This window comes from Diadema antillarum, unplaced genomic scaffold (assembly GCF_040938485.1).
Source record: "Diadema antillarum isolate AM-2024a unplaced genomic scaffold, OU_Dant_1.0 seq00000243_RagTag, whole genome shotgun sequence".
In the NCBI taxonomy this organism is placed as follows: Eukaryota; Metazoa; Echinodermata; class Echinoidea; order Diadematoida; family Diadematidae; genus Diadema; species Diadema antillarum.
Window position 1 is genome coordinate 1,082,032 of NW_027271287.1, and position 17,817 is coordinate 1,099,848.

General features: G+C 39.1%; 1 protein-coding gene across 1 annotated transcript; it reads right to left on the minus strand.

Moving 5' to 3' along the window:
• Positions 1-1,125: 1,125 nt before the first annotated feature.
• Positions 1,126-17,769, minus strand: LOC139729461 (galactosylceramide sulfotransferase-like). Its single transcript, XM_071640384.1, has 4 exons — positions 17,525-17,769; positions 7,089-7,301; positions 6,309-6,682; positions 1,126-2,005 (listed from the first exon to the last, which is right to left on the minus strand). The coding sequence occupies exons 2-4, from the start codon at positions 7,256-7,258 to the stop codon at positions 1,218-1,220; spliced, it is 1,332 nt and encodes a 443-aa protein (XP_071496485.1). The 5' UTR covers positions 7,259-7,301; positions 17,525-17,769; the 3' UTR covers positions 1,126-1,217.
• Between the last annotated feature and the right edge of the window lie 48 nt (positions 17,770-17,817).

Genomic DNA, 17,817 nt, shown 5'->3' on the forward strand with positions numbered 1-17,817 from the left:
CTTTCACAAAGTTTCTACATGCAATTCTCTGATTGACAAATTTCCAAATATTACAACAACATTGTTGAAAAAGAAAAAAGAAGAAGAATGAAAATAAATGAATTGAATTGAATTGAATTGAACAAAAGTGTGCGCCATTCGTTGAAACTCAGTTCTAAAAATGAAAAAGCTCCAACGAATATGGGAGGGGTATCTTGTCACCCTCCTATTGCTTGGTCCCCTCTACAGACTCAGTACACTTTGGGGAATGACAATTTCCGAATTTTCCACAGAAAGTGTGCTTCAGATTGCTTTGTTTGAATTCTAAAAACACAAAAGCTCCGTCGAATGGGAGGGAGTATCCTATCCTCCCACACCCCCCTACCTCATTAGACCTTGTGTACAGTGATGATGCAAACGCGGAATCAGAGCTCAGATTTCGTGATGTAACTATTAACACATCCCTGGAAAAAAATAACCAACTATTTGTTTCCTTTATTTTATCATTATTATATATTTTTTTTTTTGCTGGAAAAAGACATTCGAAGTATTTCACCAAAAGTTTCCACCAGATCGCTGAATTTCAGGTCTGAAAATGCAAAATCACCCTCGTGCGGGAGGAGAAATACCCCTCTCCTACACCCTCGTTTTCATGCTTTCTCTGTTTGATTGCTTAACAGACAGTTTTTCATGATATCAATTTTAAGAATTAAGACAAAAATGATTACAATTTTATATAAAAATTGTTCAATAATAATCTGAATCAAACTACTGCTACCTTACTTAAACCAGTGGGACTTTTCAAGTCGATAAAAAATGCAAAAACTTGCATCAAAATGAATTGCACTATTGACAACATCAAATGCACAAAGTTCTCACGGGGGGCATGATCAAATTCTGGCTACGCCGGTACTCTAACATTAGTTTTTCCATTATGGTAATGACAAGATCAACAAAATATTTGATGAATCATACAATTAATCGATTAATGAAATAGAAAAGCCTACTGAGGAGGCGTTGTAATAAAATCGAGTTGCAATCAATAGCAAATATCGACTGTCTATCTTGCGATTGATTGATCAAAAGCAATTGGCAATCAATTGCCACTTTTCGTTGGAAAAAAAAAAGCAAGGGCACAATCAATAACTGCAAGTTGCAGTTGACTAGGGGGATTTGCAGTATTGATTGCACTTTTTTGTTATTTCTTTTTTACCAACGCCCTCTATTGAAGACAACTGCTATGATTTTCTGTGGTACATTGCTGTATGTTTTTGACGAAGGTTCGCGAGGTACTCCCGAGAATTCGGCCCCAACCTTTGACACGTTTTGTTGGTCCTCTTATCGGCCTTCACTACGTACTCGGCCAAACCAGTGTGCTTCATCGATCCTCTGGATATGTTACGCGGCTTTGTTCCCTTCATGCACTCCTTCTCAAATTGTTTGCACAGATCCTTCAGCTCGGCCACTTCTTGATCCATCTTCCTCCTTCCATACGCTTCGATCTTCCTCCAAAGCGTCGCGTTAAAGTAATTGTACAGCATTACGTCTCCGGCATTCCATTCAGTGAGGCGCTTCTCCAAACCTGCAGACATTTCGGAATCAACCACAGGTTGGAGTGAATCTGTTGGATCTATTGATATTCTGATTTTATTACTGAGGTGCACGAGCGAGCGTAAATCCCAACACAGCTCCTCCTTCAACAAAATGAGGGACTCGAAGAAGTATTCCCGTATGAGGACCAGGGATAACTTGGAGTCCAAGAACTTAATGTACTGCTCAGTTTTGTGGAGGTCTCCAATGCTGCTTTGGTCCATGCCGAGGTCGAATAACATCGGATCCCGCCCGTTGTGCCTCGACTTCCGGCGATGTCGTTCGTAAAAGAACTTTGGATTCCGAGAAAATTCCTCTAGCGAGACCTTGTAAATAGATTGCATGACGAAGTAGTTATACATGCTCCTGAACTGAGTCGGGGATTTCCGAATGATGGTGACGAACTTTGAGTTTGTTGGCATCAACTTTTTGATATCTGTAAAAAACAAGAAGATTGTTAGGAGAGGTACAGATGACCTGTGTAGATTAAAGTTATCACAAGTTGTATGTGACTAAAGGACACCAGTAATAACTGAATAATATTAATAATAATAATAATAATCATCATCATCATCATCATCGTCTTCATCATAATAATAAGGGCAATCATAATATCAGTTTATGAAGCACATAGAATACATATTCATATTCTTCAGGTCTTCGAAAGCTTCTGGTATACCTGACAAAAATACAGTTAGATGAAAAAAAAAAAAAAAAAAAAGGTGTCATGAGTCTTGACTATTACAGTTGGTGTTTTCCTGACTTCCTTCAGTCATACCACAGTTTGGGAGCTGCACATTCTTGAGTTCAGTGACAGTTGGTGTTCATAATCATTAGCATCAGGAAAAAAAAAACCCACTTAAAGATCATTTGAATTCTAGGCATTTTGAAAAGTCACTGTCTAAGTTTGGTTGCAAAATACTTGCATCGTCCGCATTAGCACATTTTGGTAGGTATACTAACGCAACATAAAATCCTCTGACTAAAGCCCCATTTTATCAGAGCTTTTTAAGCTTGAGTCACGACGCCCGGGTAGCGTCCGGCCAATCTATTTCACCAGACGCGTAACAAGGGGGTGGGGGCGTTCAGAAGGTTCCGCAGGAACTCGCCCCCGTTTGCTAGCAGCAAAAAATAAATACATGTAAATGAATAAATAAATCATAAAAACAATGATGATAAACTAAAGAAATAAAAGAAAACAATGAGCCGCGGACCCCCCCTAAAAAAAAAAAAAAATGAAAGGGTGCGTGTATTAGTGACAAAAAAAAAATGTGCTGAAGCCGATCATATGCATGGTTTGTCACCACTGATCTATATGTACTAGTAGCTGAGATTAGTGATTGGAACCACAGAACTCGAATCAAGTTCGGTGATTGCAACAGTCGTTGTCTTGAATGTGTACAATCTAGAACGATAGGCGGCGCTTGTCAGTGGGCGGGGTAATCGCATCAGTGGACACACTCCCTTCGGAGAATCCTACCCTGAGAAGGTTTTTGGAGTGTCTTTGTTAAACGGTACCTCGCGCTGTTTCTTACGGTTGCCCGCGGAATATCATCTTCTGCGCATGCAATTTGTAGATTTCTCTAAGTGCTGTTTTGGCTTTATCCATGCATCCTGACAGTCGGCGGTAGTGGTGAGATCAAAGCAGGAAAGCATGTTTAAAATGTTATTGTGACGCTTGTGATAGAAACATGTGTTTGAATTAATTTACAATTGATATATGTCCATGTGTAGTAGGTCCGTGATCCAACCATATACAGGTTTCGAAATGAAGTCTAAAATATACGGAGATATCACTATTTTTATGCCTCCGCCACGAAGTGGTGCCGGAGGCATTATGTTTTCGGGTTGTCCGTCCGTCCGTCCGTACGTCCGTACGTACGTCCGTCCGCTTTCGTTTACGCGATAACTTGAGTAATATTTACTAGAATTTCACCAAACTTGGTCCAAATATGAAGTATGATGGGGCAATTATTTAATTAGATTTTGGGTGCAATCGACTAAAGGTCAAAGGTCAAAGGTCAAGGTCAAATCATGAAATTGCATCCGTTTATGCGATAACTCAAGACTGGATGGAGCAAATTTCACCAAACTTTATTGGAGGATGATGTATGATGGGACAATTACTTGATTAGTTTTTCAGTGAAATTGGACAGAGGTCAAAGGTCAAAGATCAAGGTCAAATCCTAAAATTTATCTGTTTACGTGATAACTCAAAACTGGATGAAGCAGCTTTCACCAAACTTAATCCAAGGATGATGTATGATGGGACAACTAGTTGAGTAGATTTTAGTGATATTGGGAAGAGGTCAAAGGTCAAGGTCAAATGCTACAAATGTTGCAATTTCTCCCATATCTATGCAATGCCCAAAGGTATTTTCTTGAAACTTGGTGTGGACATGTACTACTGCGTAAAGATTCTCCAGAGAGAATTTCATGTCATAAGGTCAAAGGTCAAAAGGTCAAAGGATAGGTGAAAATGTGGCAATATCACTTTTCTCACAAATTGTTCAATGTATCTTCGTGGAACTTGGTACATACGCATGTACTGACTGGCAGGGATTATCTAGGGAATTTAGGGGTCATGGGTCAATAGTCAATAGTCAGGGGTCAAAGCTCAAGGTCAACTTCTCAAAATTTTACTATTTCCATCATATACTAGTATATCAATGCTTGCATTATTAGTTTCAAAACTTAATACATGCATTACCTAATGGAGATTCGCCAGGAAATTTCCAGCCAGAAGGTCAAAGGTCAAAGGTTAAGGGTCAAAGGCCAGGTTTCAATGCCCCCCCCCCAAAAAAAAAGAAGAAAAGATCTATTTTGTACTATCATTACACTCTTTCTTCATACCTTGGAAATTACTCAATGCATAAACTTATAAAAAGGTCCGTCAGAATTCAAGTAAAAATTCTCATTTCCCCAAATATGTGTACCTGCACTCATAGAAAATTATAGCAAACCCAGTTCATTTCTGACAAACCTGTCATTTCAATATTTTGCCAGTTATGTGAAACTGTCATGGATCACACATTGTGAAGACATTGTACTATACGCCTATTGGGAAAATCATGCATTATGGCGGAGACATCAGTCGCCATAGCGACATTTCTAGTTCATAATAAACCATAACTGTAGACGGTTGATTCTAGAAGAAAGAAGTATTATAACTACTGTTCTCATTTTGTATATTTAGCAATACTTAACATTGATTATACTGATTAACATTTTTGCTTTAGTCGTTTCTATCCCTAATTCACATTTTTTATCTGCAAATGGTAAATAATATCTTTAACCCTAAAAAGGCCGGGGGCGGAATCCGCCCCCCCCCCCCCCTCGACGTTTTGCGCTATAAATCTGTAACGCGAGAAGGCCTCGTCGCGAGGCTTCTTGACTTTCTTCGTTCAAGTCTCGCGCAACTTTTGAGACCAAATTTGCAACGTCCGCGCATACTTTTGCGAAGCCACGCCCATTTTTGTAACGGAATGTCGCCCCAAAACAGGCACAATTTTGTGATTTTGTGTACATTTCCTATGGAAAACATTGTTCTGTCATGAAAGTTATAAAAACCTGATTATTTTTACAATTAATCACTTTCATTGATTAATTTTGTGCTTATAATGGTAGAAAAGTGGTCAGTGACAATTTCCAATGAAAAACAAAGAAAAAACAAAAGTTGAAAAACAAGGAAATACATAAGAAATTCTGAAAACAATAAAATACATAAGAATTGAAATGAGTTTTGGAAGTTTTTGTGATGTACAATTGTTGAATATGCTAAAACAGATTTACAGATCAAAAATCAGATTCTCAATGCTTTTAATTAGGCTAAAATATCATCTTGAGCTTAATTTGCATAATTAATTAATTAAAATTAGAAATTGATTGTTTCAAAAAATCTTATGACATGATCTTGTAGATTATGACCTGGGTCTCACGCATGCAAAATTTCATCGCGATCGCACCACCGATGGCCGAGATCTCAGGGGGGCGGAATCCATTCCCCACCCCCGGTCTGAGCATAGCCGAAAAAGCCCGGCCCCTTTAGGGTTAAAGTGTGCGCCCTCGCTATAGCTAAACTGGTCGGGTGCTGTTGACTTGTCCCTTTATTTCACACTGTCTCATTTTTCTTTCCACATTGCGTACTAGCGCACAAGGGGATGGGAGAGGAGGGTGCGTTAGGCTCACACCTGGTAAAAATTTTCCCCAGGAACTTGTAGATGCAATGTGTGTCACGTGTAACTGAAAAAAAAACCTGACCTCATTTACCAGCTGGGTTTTCCTTTCCCACATTTGCACGCATATTGTAAATCTGCTCCGAAATAAGTAGTCCCTCATGCGAAGAAGAACTTGGGATTGAGGTTGCAAAGGACCTGTATTTAGACATAGCCAACTAAGTGGTCTCTAACTTGCATTCTATTTTGATTTTCTGTGGTTTAATAAATCTAAATCCCTACGTCTGGTGACAACACGGAAAGTGCATGTATATTACTATGTCTTACATACATGCCAATTACATGATATATTTGAAGAAATAAAAATTAGTTTACAACCTTCTCAAGCTCAGCTCTTGTTTTATGTATCAAATTTCGTCCTCTAACATTCTAAATTACACCCGTAATTAACTCACTGTACAAAATATTACAGGATATTACTTCTCATGTTACTGGTGTTCATATATGAATACAATAAATGACAACAACAAGTACTACGTATATGAAAGTACGTTGTGTTCTTACCATCATACAAAAACCTGGCGTGATTGGCCAAAATGTTGTAGGCCACCCCCGGGGGTGCTGGCAGTACACTAGACGGCGGCACCTTGGAGATGGATCCGATATACACGTCTCTCACAGGGAGGGCAAACGTTAGATCTCTCTCGTCACCGAATCGGTATAAGATATTCTGTAGAGTCGAGCTGGCAGTCTTGTGCGTTTTGATGTAAACGATGTTTTGCCACGGAATGCATGGTGTATGACTCGAGTTCTGCGTGTATCGTTTCTCCTCAGAAACAGCATCCGTTTCTTCCGGACGGAGAGGTGGACGCATCGATGGACGACGCTCGATGGACGATGGACCATCAGTTTGATTTTGTAACACGTTCCGATAAAGACTGAATTCAGATAGAAAAAAATACAGAAAAATCCGAGTGTCGCCAGCAGAATTTTATTCACTACATGCTTACTGATCTAAACAGTAATGAAATTTCAATACGAAACGAACAATGAAAATGATCACTAGCGCAAATCAACCACTTTTCATCATTGTTAAACGATTCAGAAAAACTGAATTTTACCGTATAATCAAATATTCCATAATACATCGTATTTGCACATGTAAGATCACTTTCATGTGTAAAGCAATTTACCCCTCAAAGGTCAACCGGATAAGATAACTACCAATTCTGTCTATCATTTAGTATGCAACGTATTTTCCCCCTATACCACTATCTACAAAAGTATACAAAATTATTGTAATATTTTATAATCGTTGTTACGAAAAATGTTGCCTTGCCGTACTCATTCCGATGCGGTCTTTGCGCCATCCACATGGAAGAGTCAGGTGTGATTTTTCCCAAAAGCATGCTGGCTGTGATGTCGTTTGAGGACAGCATCCACCCGAGGACACAGGCTACAAAGACGCCCAAGAGTAGTAAGAACTGGAACTTTACCAGGGAACCAGGCTTCATGTTGTTTGTTCGTTTGCCTCCGTCTGCGTGTCTACAATTATATCTGTAAGACGAAGACGAGAAACAAGGTAATTCCGGCTGATTGTCAAGACTTGTACGTTTGAACAACTAGAAATATGTCGTACTGGGTACAGAGTTTCAGAAATTATAGTGATTGGGATTATAGTAATACGAATGTTTTCAAAACTTACAATAAATTCCTACAATGAAAATGATGATGACACAGCTACTTCACCATCCACTAAAGGAATGCATGAAAGGGGGTTCAAGAAAACAGAACCTATGAGGTACTCTGAGGCAAGCCTAGTATACATTGTACCTCCTTGGAAGAACAAAATGAAGAAAGAAAACATGCATAAATTCTACACAGGTGACCTCGTTGAGCAAGCGGTATTGTGATGGAATCGCATTGCTATGTGAGCCTTCTGTTCACACATTCTTATACCATGGTAAGCCTCCACTCATGCATTCCAATGAGGAGGCTGCTGCCTTGTACAGTGTAACTTTTTTCCCTTCAGAGTATTGTTTTCTCTGCTCAAGAATCAAGAGTGATTCCACAAATCTATACATGGAGCTGTCGACTTATGTACTTCATGATGTGAAATTACGAAAATCGCCCGGACTTCCCTTTAATTACAATCGATGGATGGCTTTACGAATACGCCTAATATCTCTTGAGAGACAGTCAGAAAATTATGACGTAACACTTTTACTTATGCAAGACAATGCACCTGCGTATAGTTACTTGTCAAGCCAGCCTTACGTAAATTACAAGGATTCGGGCATTATGATAATAATATACATTCTCTGAAATTGTCGCTCGCAAAGTTTTATCATACTTAACAATGAAGGACACTCAAGAAACAGATGGAAATATTTAAATCTCCTCCTCTGTAAGAGATAGACAATGAATTCGTGCAAATGAAAGTCTCATTATCATTTCAATTATGCGTAAGAAATGTCTAGCCTCTCTCGAACTATATGGGCAATTCCATGGGAATGTGGACATGGCACTAAAATTTCAAGTTTATCATATTGCAAACTAGAATTACTCATTATGTATTTCCCATATTTTGAAGTTAAAGAAACTCAAAGAATTATATCAATCGGTCAAATATTTCCTGAGAAACAGCTACAAATGTTGAAGACAATTTTTCAGTCATCCAAATTGCTAAAATGCATGCTTAACTTAATATAATTTTTTTTTAATAGAAAAATTCTGCTAGCACTTCAATTAATTTATTTTAAAGAAGCAAATTGGTTCTACTTCAGTCTCCCATGAGGAAATTTTTATGCCACCTTCAAAAAATTTTAATCACCACATGAAAGTTCCAGCCCTTGAGTCATGTAACGCGAGTTACCGAAAAAAGGAAATATTTTTCATTTTGAAGGAAGCAGTGGAGGTAATTTGTTGGGAATCATAATTTTCTAAATTCATCACACCCTGATACTGTACACAGGATGTTGACTTGAATACTCAACACTGTCAGCCTATTAAAAAATGTCAATGAAAAGTGTAACGCGAGTTACCGACTATAAACATAAGTTTTCACCAATATAAGCAAATTTTAACCCGTAACTGAGCTAGATTGTGGTGAAAACAATCAAAAGCAGTGTTATACACATCGTTATATGCTGGACTGAAACAAAGGAGGGCAGCCTAATAAACTGTGATTGTATAATACTAGCATCAAGGCCACTGATCACATGCCACATTGAAGAGTCTAGCCAGGCTTTCACTGCATGTGTACATGTACATCTAGCAGTGAATGAGAACACAAAATTTATCTTCTGAATTCCCTGCATCAGTATTACCAAGGAGGTATGGGAGAACTCTCATACCTCCTTGGTATTACAAAATTTTTATTACAGAATGCTATAAAGCAGCAAGTGTTGGTTCTAATCCTTATTCGGCCCGGTGGTCTAGTGAAGATGACGCCTGTCCGGAGATCAGGAGGTTGTGGGTTCGAATCCTGCTCGAGTATGTATGCCCATGATTTTTTATCATGGGTACTACTAAAACATTGATCAATTCAGTGCTTATCTATGTTGATGTAGGGCAATTTGTCAATCAGTTGCAATGAAAACATCTCAATGGAAGAATTTCATGAATTTGAGTTTTACGCATTCCCTGCTGCATGATATAAGGATTATAACCAGCACTTCCTGTCGGGCGGAAGTTCGGTGGTCTAGTGGAGATGACGCCTGTCCAGAGATTAGGAGGTTAGTTCGAATTCTGCTCGAGTATGTACGCCCATGACTTTTTATCATGGCTACTACTAAAACACCGATCAATTCAGTGCTTATTTACATCGATGTAGGGTAATAAACCAGTTCGTAATTATACTGTAGCTCATGTACACATTGGTACAAACATCCTTTCTTTTTTTCTCAGTTGGTTCGGCACACTCGTTTTCAAAGCGGCGTAATGCATAAGCTTGACCGACATAACAATTTATGGAATTCATGTTCAAAGTATCTTTTTTAATGTTAAGTATCTTTCTGCAATTTCATGTGAACTACATGTATGTGCATGAGCGTTTTTGTGACACGTGTTTGTGTGATTGAATGTGTGTGTGTGTGTGTGTGTGTGTGTGTGTGTGTGTGTTTGTGTTGCATCTGTCCTATGTAAATATGTTACTATTATACTTCTTGTTAATGTTTTTAAAACTTTAGTATGTTTTGTTTTATATGTTTATCCGGGACCCCTTTTTTACAAGCTCTGCTTCTTTTGGGGTCCCAAATCATTCATTATTCTTAATGCTGTATCCTTTTGTAAAATGTCAAATGTTTAATGAATTGGTTAAATAAACTTGAACTTGAACTTGAACTTAAACAGAATTAACTTGCATTTAGATCAGGGGATCAGAATAAGCCAGTTCGTAATTAGCTCATGTGCGCCTTGGTGCAAATGACCTTTCTTTTTTCTCAGTTGGTTAGGCACTTCACTCATTTTAAAGCGGTATAATTCATAAGCTTGCCCGACATACCAATTTATGGAATTCGTGTTCAAACAAAGCATGAACTTGTGTTTAAAACAGGTGACCAGAAGAGTCCGTCATACCAGTTTACACTTTAGCAGGCATCTAATTCATTATTTCGTATGGAATGCAATAACAACCTTTTTCTTTTGACATTGCCAAATACCAGGCTTGCTATCAGGTGGATGTGCTGGCAAGCACTATTTAAACAAGGATCACATGAATAATCATCACATCACAGATACTTATGTCAGTGAATTAATAAACCAAAATGCCTGTTGGTACAAATGACCTTTTTCTGCTCGTGCGCAAAGTGGAATTACGAACTGGTCTATACTCCCATCAGTTTATAATTCAGCAGGCATCCATTTCATTGTTTTGTACTGAACGCAGTAACAGCTTATTTCCTTTTATATAGCGAAATACCATTCTTGCTGTCAGGTGGATGTGCTGGCAAGCATCATTTATGTAAGGATCACATGAATAATCATCCATGACATCACAGATGCTTACTTGTATCTCAGTGAATTTACAAACCAAAATGCCTGTTGGTACAAATGACCTTTTTCTGCTCATGCGCAAAGTGGAGTTACGAACTGGTGTATTTGTCAATCAGTTGTAAAGAAATGTACTAGTTTTCACTCCTCACAAAGATAGGATTTTAATTTTTGAAAGATTGTAAGCTTTTTTTGTAAACTTGTAGATAGGGTTTGATACTTTAATGTTTTGTTTAAAAAAGACTTTCAACATTTTTCATCTTTACACTCTGAAAATTACAATGTACTTATACACCTAAATCATCTGGGTATATATTCAAACATATTCAAGGTCTCTATTTGGAGTGAAGCTCTTATTAGACCCCGTTTACAGTGCGGGGCTGGGCCAAGCCGCGGCCGAACCCAGCCTCAATTGCGGGGCCGAGCCCCGCAATTTTGACCGTTTACACTGCAGGGCTCGGCCCATGGCTCGGCCGCGCTTTCAATTCAAACCTTTCAATATTTTGTCGTAGTGGCGCTCTGCTTGTAAACAAACGCAATTTGGTATAGTCTGGTTTTCAGATCCTTTGCCAACTGGATTCCGTGGCGACGAAGTCATAGTACTGTATTAACTTAGCTCTATCACTTCTGATTCTAGAGAAGAAGATTTTTTAAGATGCCTTAATTTGGGGGGGGGGGGGTTGGGCCCCTCTGGGGGCCCCCAGGTGAGGTATGGTGCCCACCTGAACAAATTGAGATCCTATCCCCCTAGGGATGCTACCTGCCAAGTTTGGTGAAAATTAGTCAAGGGGTTCTCAAGAAGAAGATGAAAATGTAAAAAGTTTACGCACGACGGACGACGGACGACGGACGCCTGACGAAGAGCGATCGCAATAGCTCACTTGAGCCTTCGGCTCAGGTGAGCTAAAAAGTAACTTGTAGATCCTACTAATTACGAAGATATTGGCACATTATCCCATAAATGTACCCATTATTTGTAACGCGAGTTACCGTGGAATTGCCTATATATGACACATATACCATTATGTAATACATCAACCTGGCGAAGTTGATGGTTTTACTTCGAACAGCTTAAGATTTGTGAAATAAAAATATATATTCCCAGAAGCTGTTACCCGCAAATTTTTATCATGATTCTCACAAACAAGATATCACGTCTATCTCCGCATCTCGAAGAGCTAAATAATGAATTCGCGCAAATGAAAGTCTCATTAATATTACAAAATGGAAGAAATGTCCATGCACCTCTCGAACTGCATGACTAATACTATTCTGTACATGTATTATCAATCTGGCGCAGATGATGGTTTCAATTCACATGGCTTAAAAATTTTAGAATGAAAATTAACATTCCCAGAAGCTGTCATCACCTGCAAAATTTTATCATCATATGCCTATTATATCTCACCAACAAGGACGCTCAAGAACCAGAAAAAGATATCATGTCAATCTCCCCCTCTCGAAGAGATAGGTAATGCATTTGCGCAAATGAAAGTCTTGTTACGTAAGAGATGTCTACAGATTCTCTTGAACTGCATGACCAATACTGTTCATTATGTAATATCAATTTGGCGGAGTTGATGGTTTTACTTCGAACAGCTTAAGATTTGTGAAATAAAAATATATATTCCCAGAAGCTGTCACCCGCAAAATTTTATAATTGGATATCTCACAAACAAGGACGCTAAAAAAAAACAACAGAAGATATCATGTTAATCTCCTCGTCTCCATGAGCTAAATGATGAATTCGCGCAAATGAAAGTCTCGTTATTATTACAAATATGTAAGAAATGTCTACATCCTCTCTTGTTATATGACCCATACCATTTATGTAATATAAATCTGGCGGAGATGAGGATTTCACTTCAAACAACTTAAGAATTTTGGAATAAAAATATAAATTCCCAGAAGCTGTTAGTCGCAATTCTTTTTTATAATCATAGGCCTATTATGCCTCACCAACAAGGACGCTCAAGAAATAGAAGAAGATATCATGTCTATCTCCTCATCTCCAAGAACTAGATAATGAATTTGCGCAAATGAAAGTCTCGTCATTATTACAAATACGTGTATGTACGAACTGTCTACAGCCTCTCTTTATTTTCATTGAGTCTCTAGTACATCCAATGAACAGATCCACTTATCAAAATGTTCATTAACTTCACACAGTTTGGTCAGTAAACAAAGTGCATAAAATCCCATGTCCATTTTGCGTCACGGTGTTACAGTGGTAATTAATTATGCATAACTCATTTACCAAAGCAATTCTTTTTCTTTCTTTTCTTTTCAGAGTTGCTTATATGATGATATGCATAGATACACAATAAAAAAAAAGGTTCTAACACATTGTATTCTTTGATATAGTTGCACAAACGATAAATTATAGTGACGCAAGTTGCATTTAATATGGCCGCCTTTATTTCATGAGCTTGCTGTCTCTTGCCCTCAGACTTTACTTTCTCCATAAGCTGTGTTTCTATTTTATTCACATTTAATTACACAATTGATATCATAATTATATAACGAAACTAAAAATTGTGATGAAAATGATTAAACCGTAGAGGACACAGAAAAGTAAACATTAAAACCACGATTATTTAGTCCATATGATATAAATTATGGTACATGATTAAGAGATGTCAATTATCTGGTGAGGAAACCTAGACCTAGCTGTTCGGTTTGGACACTGTATATAATGTTTATGGCATTATCGTGAAATTTGTCACCAGTGACAAATTTCCACAGCCGGACAACTTCTCCTTTGACAGCTCGCGTATTGCGCTCTGCAAGAAAGTGACTCGCACAATCGCAGTTGATCGGTACGGTGGGGGTCGCGTCGCGTGCGATCAACGATTGGCAACCTTTCAAATCGCTCGTTCGTTGCGCGATCTCAAGCACGCGATTACGTGTGTATTCAAGTTGTCGACCGTTGCGCGATCTCATTTCAAGTCAACTGTTACGTGATGTCTGTCTCCACCACTTTTCGTAGTGAATAAATCGTACCAGTTACTGAGTCCATCAAACCCCACTTTTCCCTTCTCTTCAAGATCACTGGGCCACTTTTAGAATATTGCTATCCCATGTGCACATAATAGGCGAATCACAATTAATATACAACACGATTTGATATAGATCACCAGCCCATGCTCCTTGCATCAAAATATCCCATACACGGTGACAAATTCCACTACAAATTGTATCAGTACTATAGAAAAATTCCTTGACCTTCTAAGACTAAATAAGTCGTGGATTGTTTCGCGATTTATCCATGGTGGATAGGAAGCATCTTAATATAGGGACTTTATCACCACCACTTTCCTACTGAACCTATTGTAATTAACACGTTTATTCCTATCAACCCCACTTTCCCCTCCTCTTCAAGACCACTCTGCCACTTTCAGAATGTCTCCTATCCAACATAAACGAATCAGAGAAGGAAACTCCCTATATACTGATCGTGGAATTTGTCACCACCACTTTCCTACCAAACCTATCGTAATTAACCTGTTTATTCCATCAACCCCACTTTTCCCTTCTCTTCAAGACCACTCTGCCACTTTCAGAATGTTATCCTATCCAACATATATACGAATCACAGTAGGAAACTCTCTATATACTGATCGTGGAATTTGTCACCAGCCCGTGTTAACTGGCGTCCAAATCCCATAGGCGGTGACAAATTCCACGATTATAACTAATCGTGGAATTTGTCACCAGCCCGTGCTCACTGTGTTGCGTTCCTATAGGCGGTGACAGATTCCGCGATAGGCCCTTAACTCTCGACCAAACTCTAGTGTCGTTGAGTTTGTCACCATGTTCGGCCACTCCTGAACTAAATAAATCGTAATTAACCTGTTTATTCCATCAACCCCACTTTTCCCTTCTCTTCAAGACCACTCTGCCACTTTCAGAATGTCTCCTATCCAACATAAATGAATCAGAGAAGGAAACTCTCTATATACTGATCGTGGAATTTGTCACCACCACTTTCCTACTAAATAAAGCGTAATTAACCTGTTTCTTCCATCAACCCCACTTTTCCCTTCTCTTCAAGACCACTCTGCCACTTTCAGAATGTTATCCTATCCAACATATATACGAATCACAATAGGAAACTCTCTATATACTGATCGGGGAATTTGTCACCAGCCCGTGTTAACTGGCGTCCAAATCCCATAGGCGGTGACAAATTCCACGATTAGTATAACTAATCGTGGAATTTGTCACCAGCCCGTGCTCACTGTGTTGCGTTCCTATAGGCGGTGACAGATTCCGCGATAGGCCTTAACTCTCGACCAAACTCTAGTGTCGTTGAGCTTGTCACCATATTCGGCCACTCCTGAACTAAATAAATCGTAATTAACCTGTTTATTCCATCAACCCCACTTTTCCCTTCTCTTCAAGACCACTCTGCCACTTTCAGAATGTCTCCAATCCAACATAAATGAATCAGAGAAGGAAACTCTCTATATACTGATCGTGGAATTTGTCACCACCACTTTCCTACTAAATAAAGCGTAATTAACATGTTTCTTCCATCAACCCCACTTTTCCCTTCTCTTCAAGACCACTCTGCCACTTTCAGAATGTTATCCTATCCAACATATACGAATCACAGTAGGAAACTCTCTCTATATACTGATCGTGGAATTTGTCACCAGCCCGTGTTAACTGGTCCCCAAATCCCATAGGCGGTGATAAATTCCACGATTAGTATAACTAATCGTGGAATTTGTCACCAGCCCGTGCTCACTGTGTTGCGTTCCTATAGGCGGTGACAGATTCCGCGATAGGCCCTTCAAAACATAAATGAATCAGAGTAGGAAACTTTCTATATACTAATCGTGGAATTTGTCACCATCACTTTCCTACTAAATAAAGCGTAATTAACCTGTTTCTTCCATCAACCCCACTTTTCCCTTCTCTTCAAGACCACTCTGCCACTTTCAGAATGTCTCCTATCCAACATAAATGAATCAGAGAAGGAAACTCTCTATATACTGATCGTGGAATTTGTCACCAGCCCGTGTTAACAGCAGCTAAAATCCCATAGATGGTGACAAATTCCACGATCAATATATAGAGAGTTTGCCGAGAGTTTCCTATATACTGATCGTGGAATTTGTCACCACCACTTTCCTACCAAACCTATCGTAATTAACCTGTTTCTTCCATCAACCCCACTTTTCCCTTCTCTTCAAGACCACTCTGCCACTTTCAGAATGTTATCCTATCCAACATATATACGAATCACAGTAGAAAACTCTCTATATACTGATCGTGGAATTTTTCACCAGCCCGTGTTAACTGGCACCCAAATCCCGTAGGCGGTGACAAATTCCACGATTAGTATAACTAATCGTGGAATTTGTCACTAGCCCGTGTTTACTGTATGGCGTTCCTATAGGCGGTGTCAGATTCCGCGACTCTCGGTAAACTTGCTGCTCGTGGAATTTGTCATCAAACCATTACCGAACTAAATAAATCGTAACTAACCTGTGTATTTTCCATCAACCCCACTTTTCCTTTCAAGACCACTCTGCCACTTTCAGAATGTTATCTTATCCAACATGAATAAATATAGGTCACAATTCACGATTTATTTAGTGTAAGGAGACTTGGTAAACTCTCTATATACTGTTCGTGGAATTTGTCACCAGCCCGTGTTAACAGCAGCTAAAATCCCATAGGTGGTGACAAATTCCACGATCAGTATATAGAGAGTTTGCAGAGGGTTTCCTATATACTGATCGTGGAATTTGTCACCACCTATGGGATTTTGGCTACAATTAACACGGGCTGGTGACAAACTCCACGATCAGTATATAGAGAGTTTCTTATGAAAATTATCATTTATGTTACAAGTTAAAGTGTCTGAGCATTCATCGTCCCGCCAGGAGATAGTGTATCAATAGGGAGATGCGTGGTGGAAATCTGTCACCGCTTGCCTCTCGTGTGAGGAGAGCAAGCTGCATGCTTCGCACGCACCGAACAATAGCTTTCATTCAAAATCACGGAAGCGTGCAAGCGGTCTGATATTCGGGTACGTGTTAGAAGATGTCACCAGTGACAGAAAACACGATATGGCCATGTTTATTTCTATTTCATCCATAACTGGGGGCTTTACAGTAGGCTTTTTAGATATCAATTTATGCACTGATATAGCAACGCACCTTAGTCTACTGCGTTATAGGCCGTAACCCGTTGAATCATCTTTTCTTCTTACGCTGAAAGCCCCCCCCCCCCCCCCGTTACGGCCGACATATTGGTTACAGTGTTTTAAAACTATACTTTGTAGTTCCATCCTGTAAAATGCACAGCAAAGACAGCAAGGATGAAAAGAAAGGGACGCAAAGACTATATTTTGAAGCCAAAACACCATATGGCAAAACTATATAATAGAACCCGGAGCTATGTAACGTTTATTATGACTGGTAGTGCCTAAATTTACAGGAATTGCTACTAAATTTACTACTAGCCCGACAAGAGAAAATTCCAGACTTTCGATCGAAGTAACGCTCGATCGATCATATCCAAGTGGATAAGATATTCAAAAGGAAAACATAAATTAGCATGATAGTTTGTAGCATATCTAAGTCTAAAACATACTGGAACTAATATTAGATATAAGTAACAAATGTACATGTATTAGTTATCATTAGTAATAACAGACTAGAACCCATCCGTCATTAACACTGACAGACGTATCGAAACAATGATGCTTTGCGCAACGATGTTGTTTACATACGTAAAATCTATATTATCAACCGGTGTATGGATTCACTTACCTTCCTCTTCTGCTTCCGGCACCTGCAAACGAAACTCTACAGCTGCAGGATTTTGACAGCACCTACCACGACATGATGAAGACTTGTAGTTGTAGTGGGGGTAGTGACATGGTCCATAGTCAACGACAGCTCCCCTGAGCAGTGAAGAGCCTCGTTCTTTATAGTGATATTTCAAAAAGAAAATCAATATGCCTGCCAAAGCATGACCAAGAAATGCATGCTACGAAGTGACTTCTACACATCTGCCACGTTCTTCGCGCGGAGTATGCCGCGCGGAGCTGTGCGTACGAATA

What these genes read in the sequence shown, in the direction of transcription:
- LOC139729461 (XM_071640384.1), bottom strand. Translation starts at nt 7,258, where the DNA reads ATGAAGCCTGGTTCCCTGGTAAAGTTCCAGTTCTTACTACTCTTGGGC. An exon ending in CAAAGACCGCATCGGAATGA is followed by an intron (nt 6,683 to 7,088) that starts GTACGGCAAGGC and finishes ATCTGAATTCAG; the next exon opens with TCTTTATCGGAACGTGTTAC. An exon ending in CGCCAGGTTTTTGTATGATG is followed by an intron (nt 2,006 to 6,308) that starts GTAAGAACACAA and finishes TGTTTTTTACAG; the next exon opens with ATATCAAAAAGTTGATGCCA.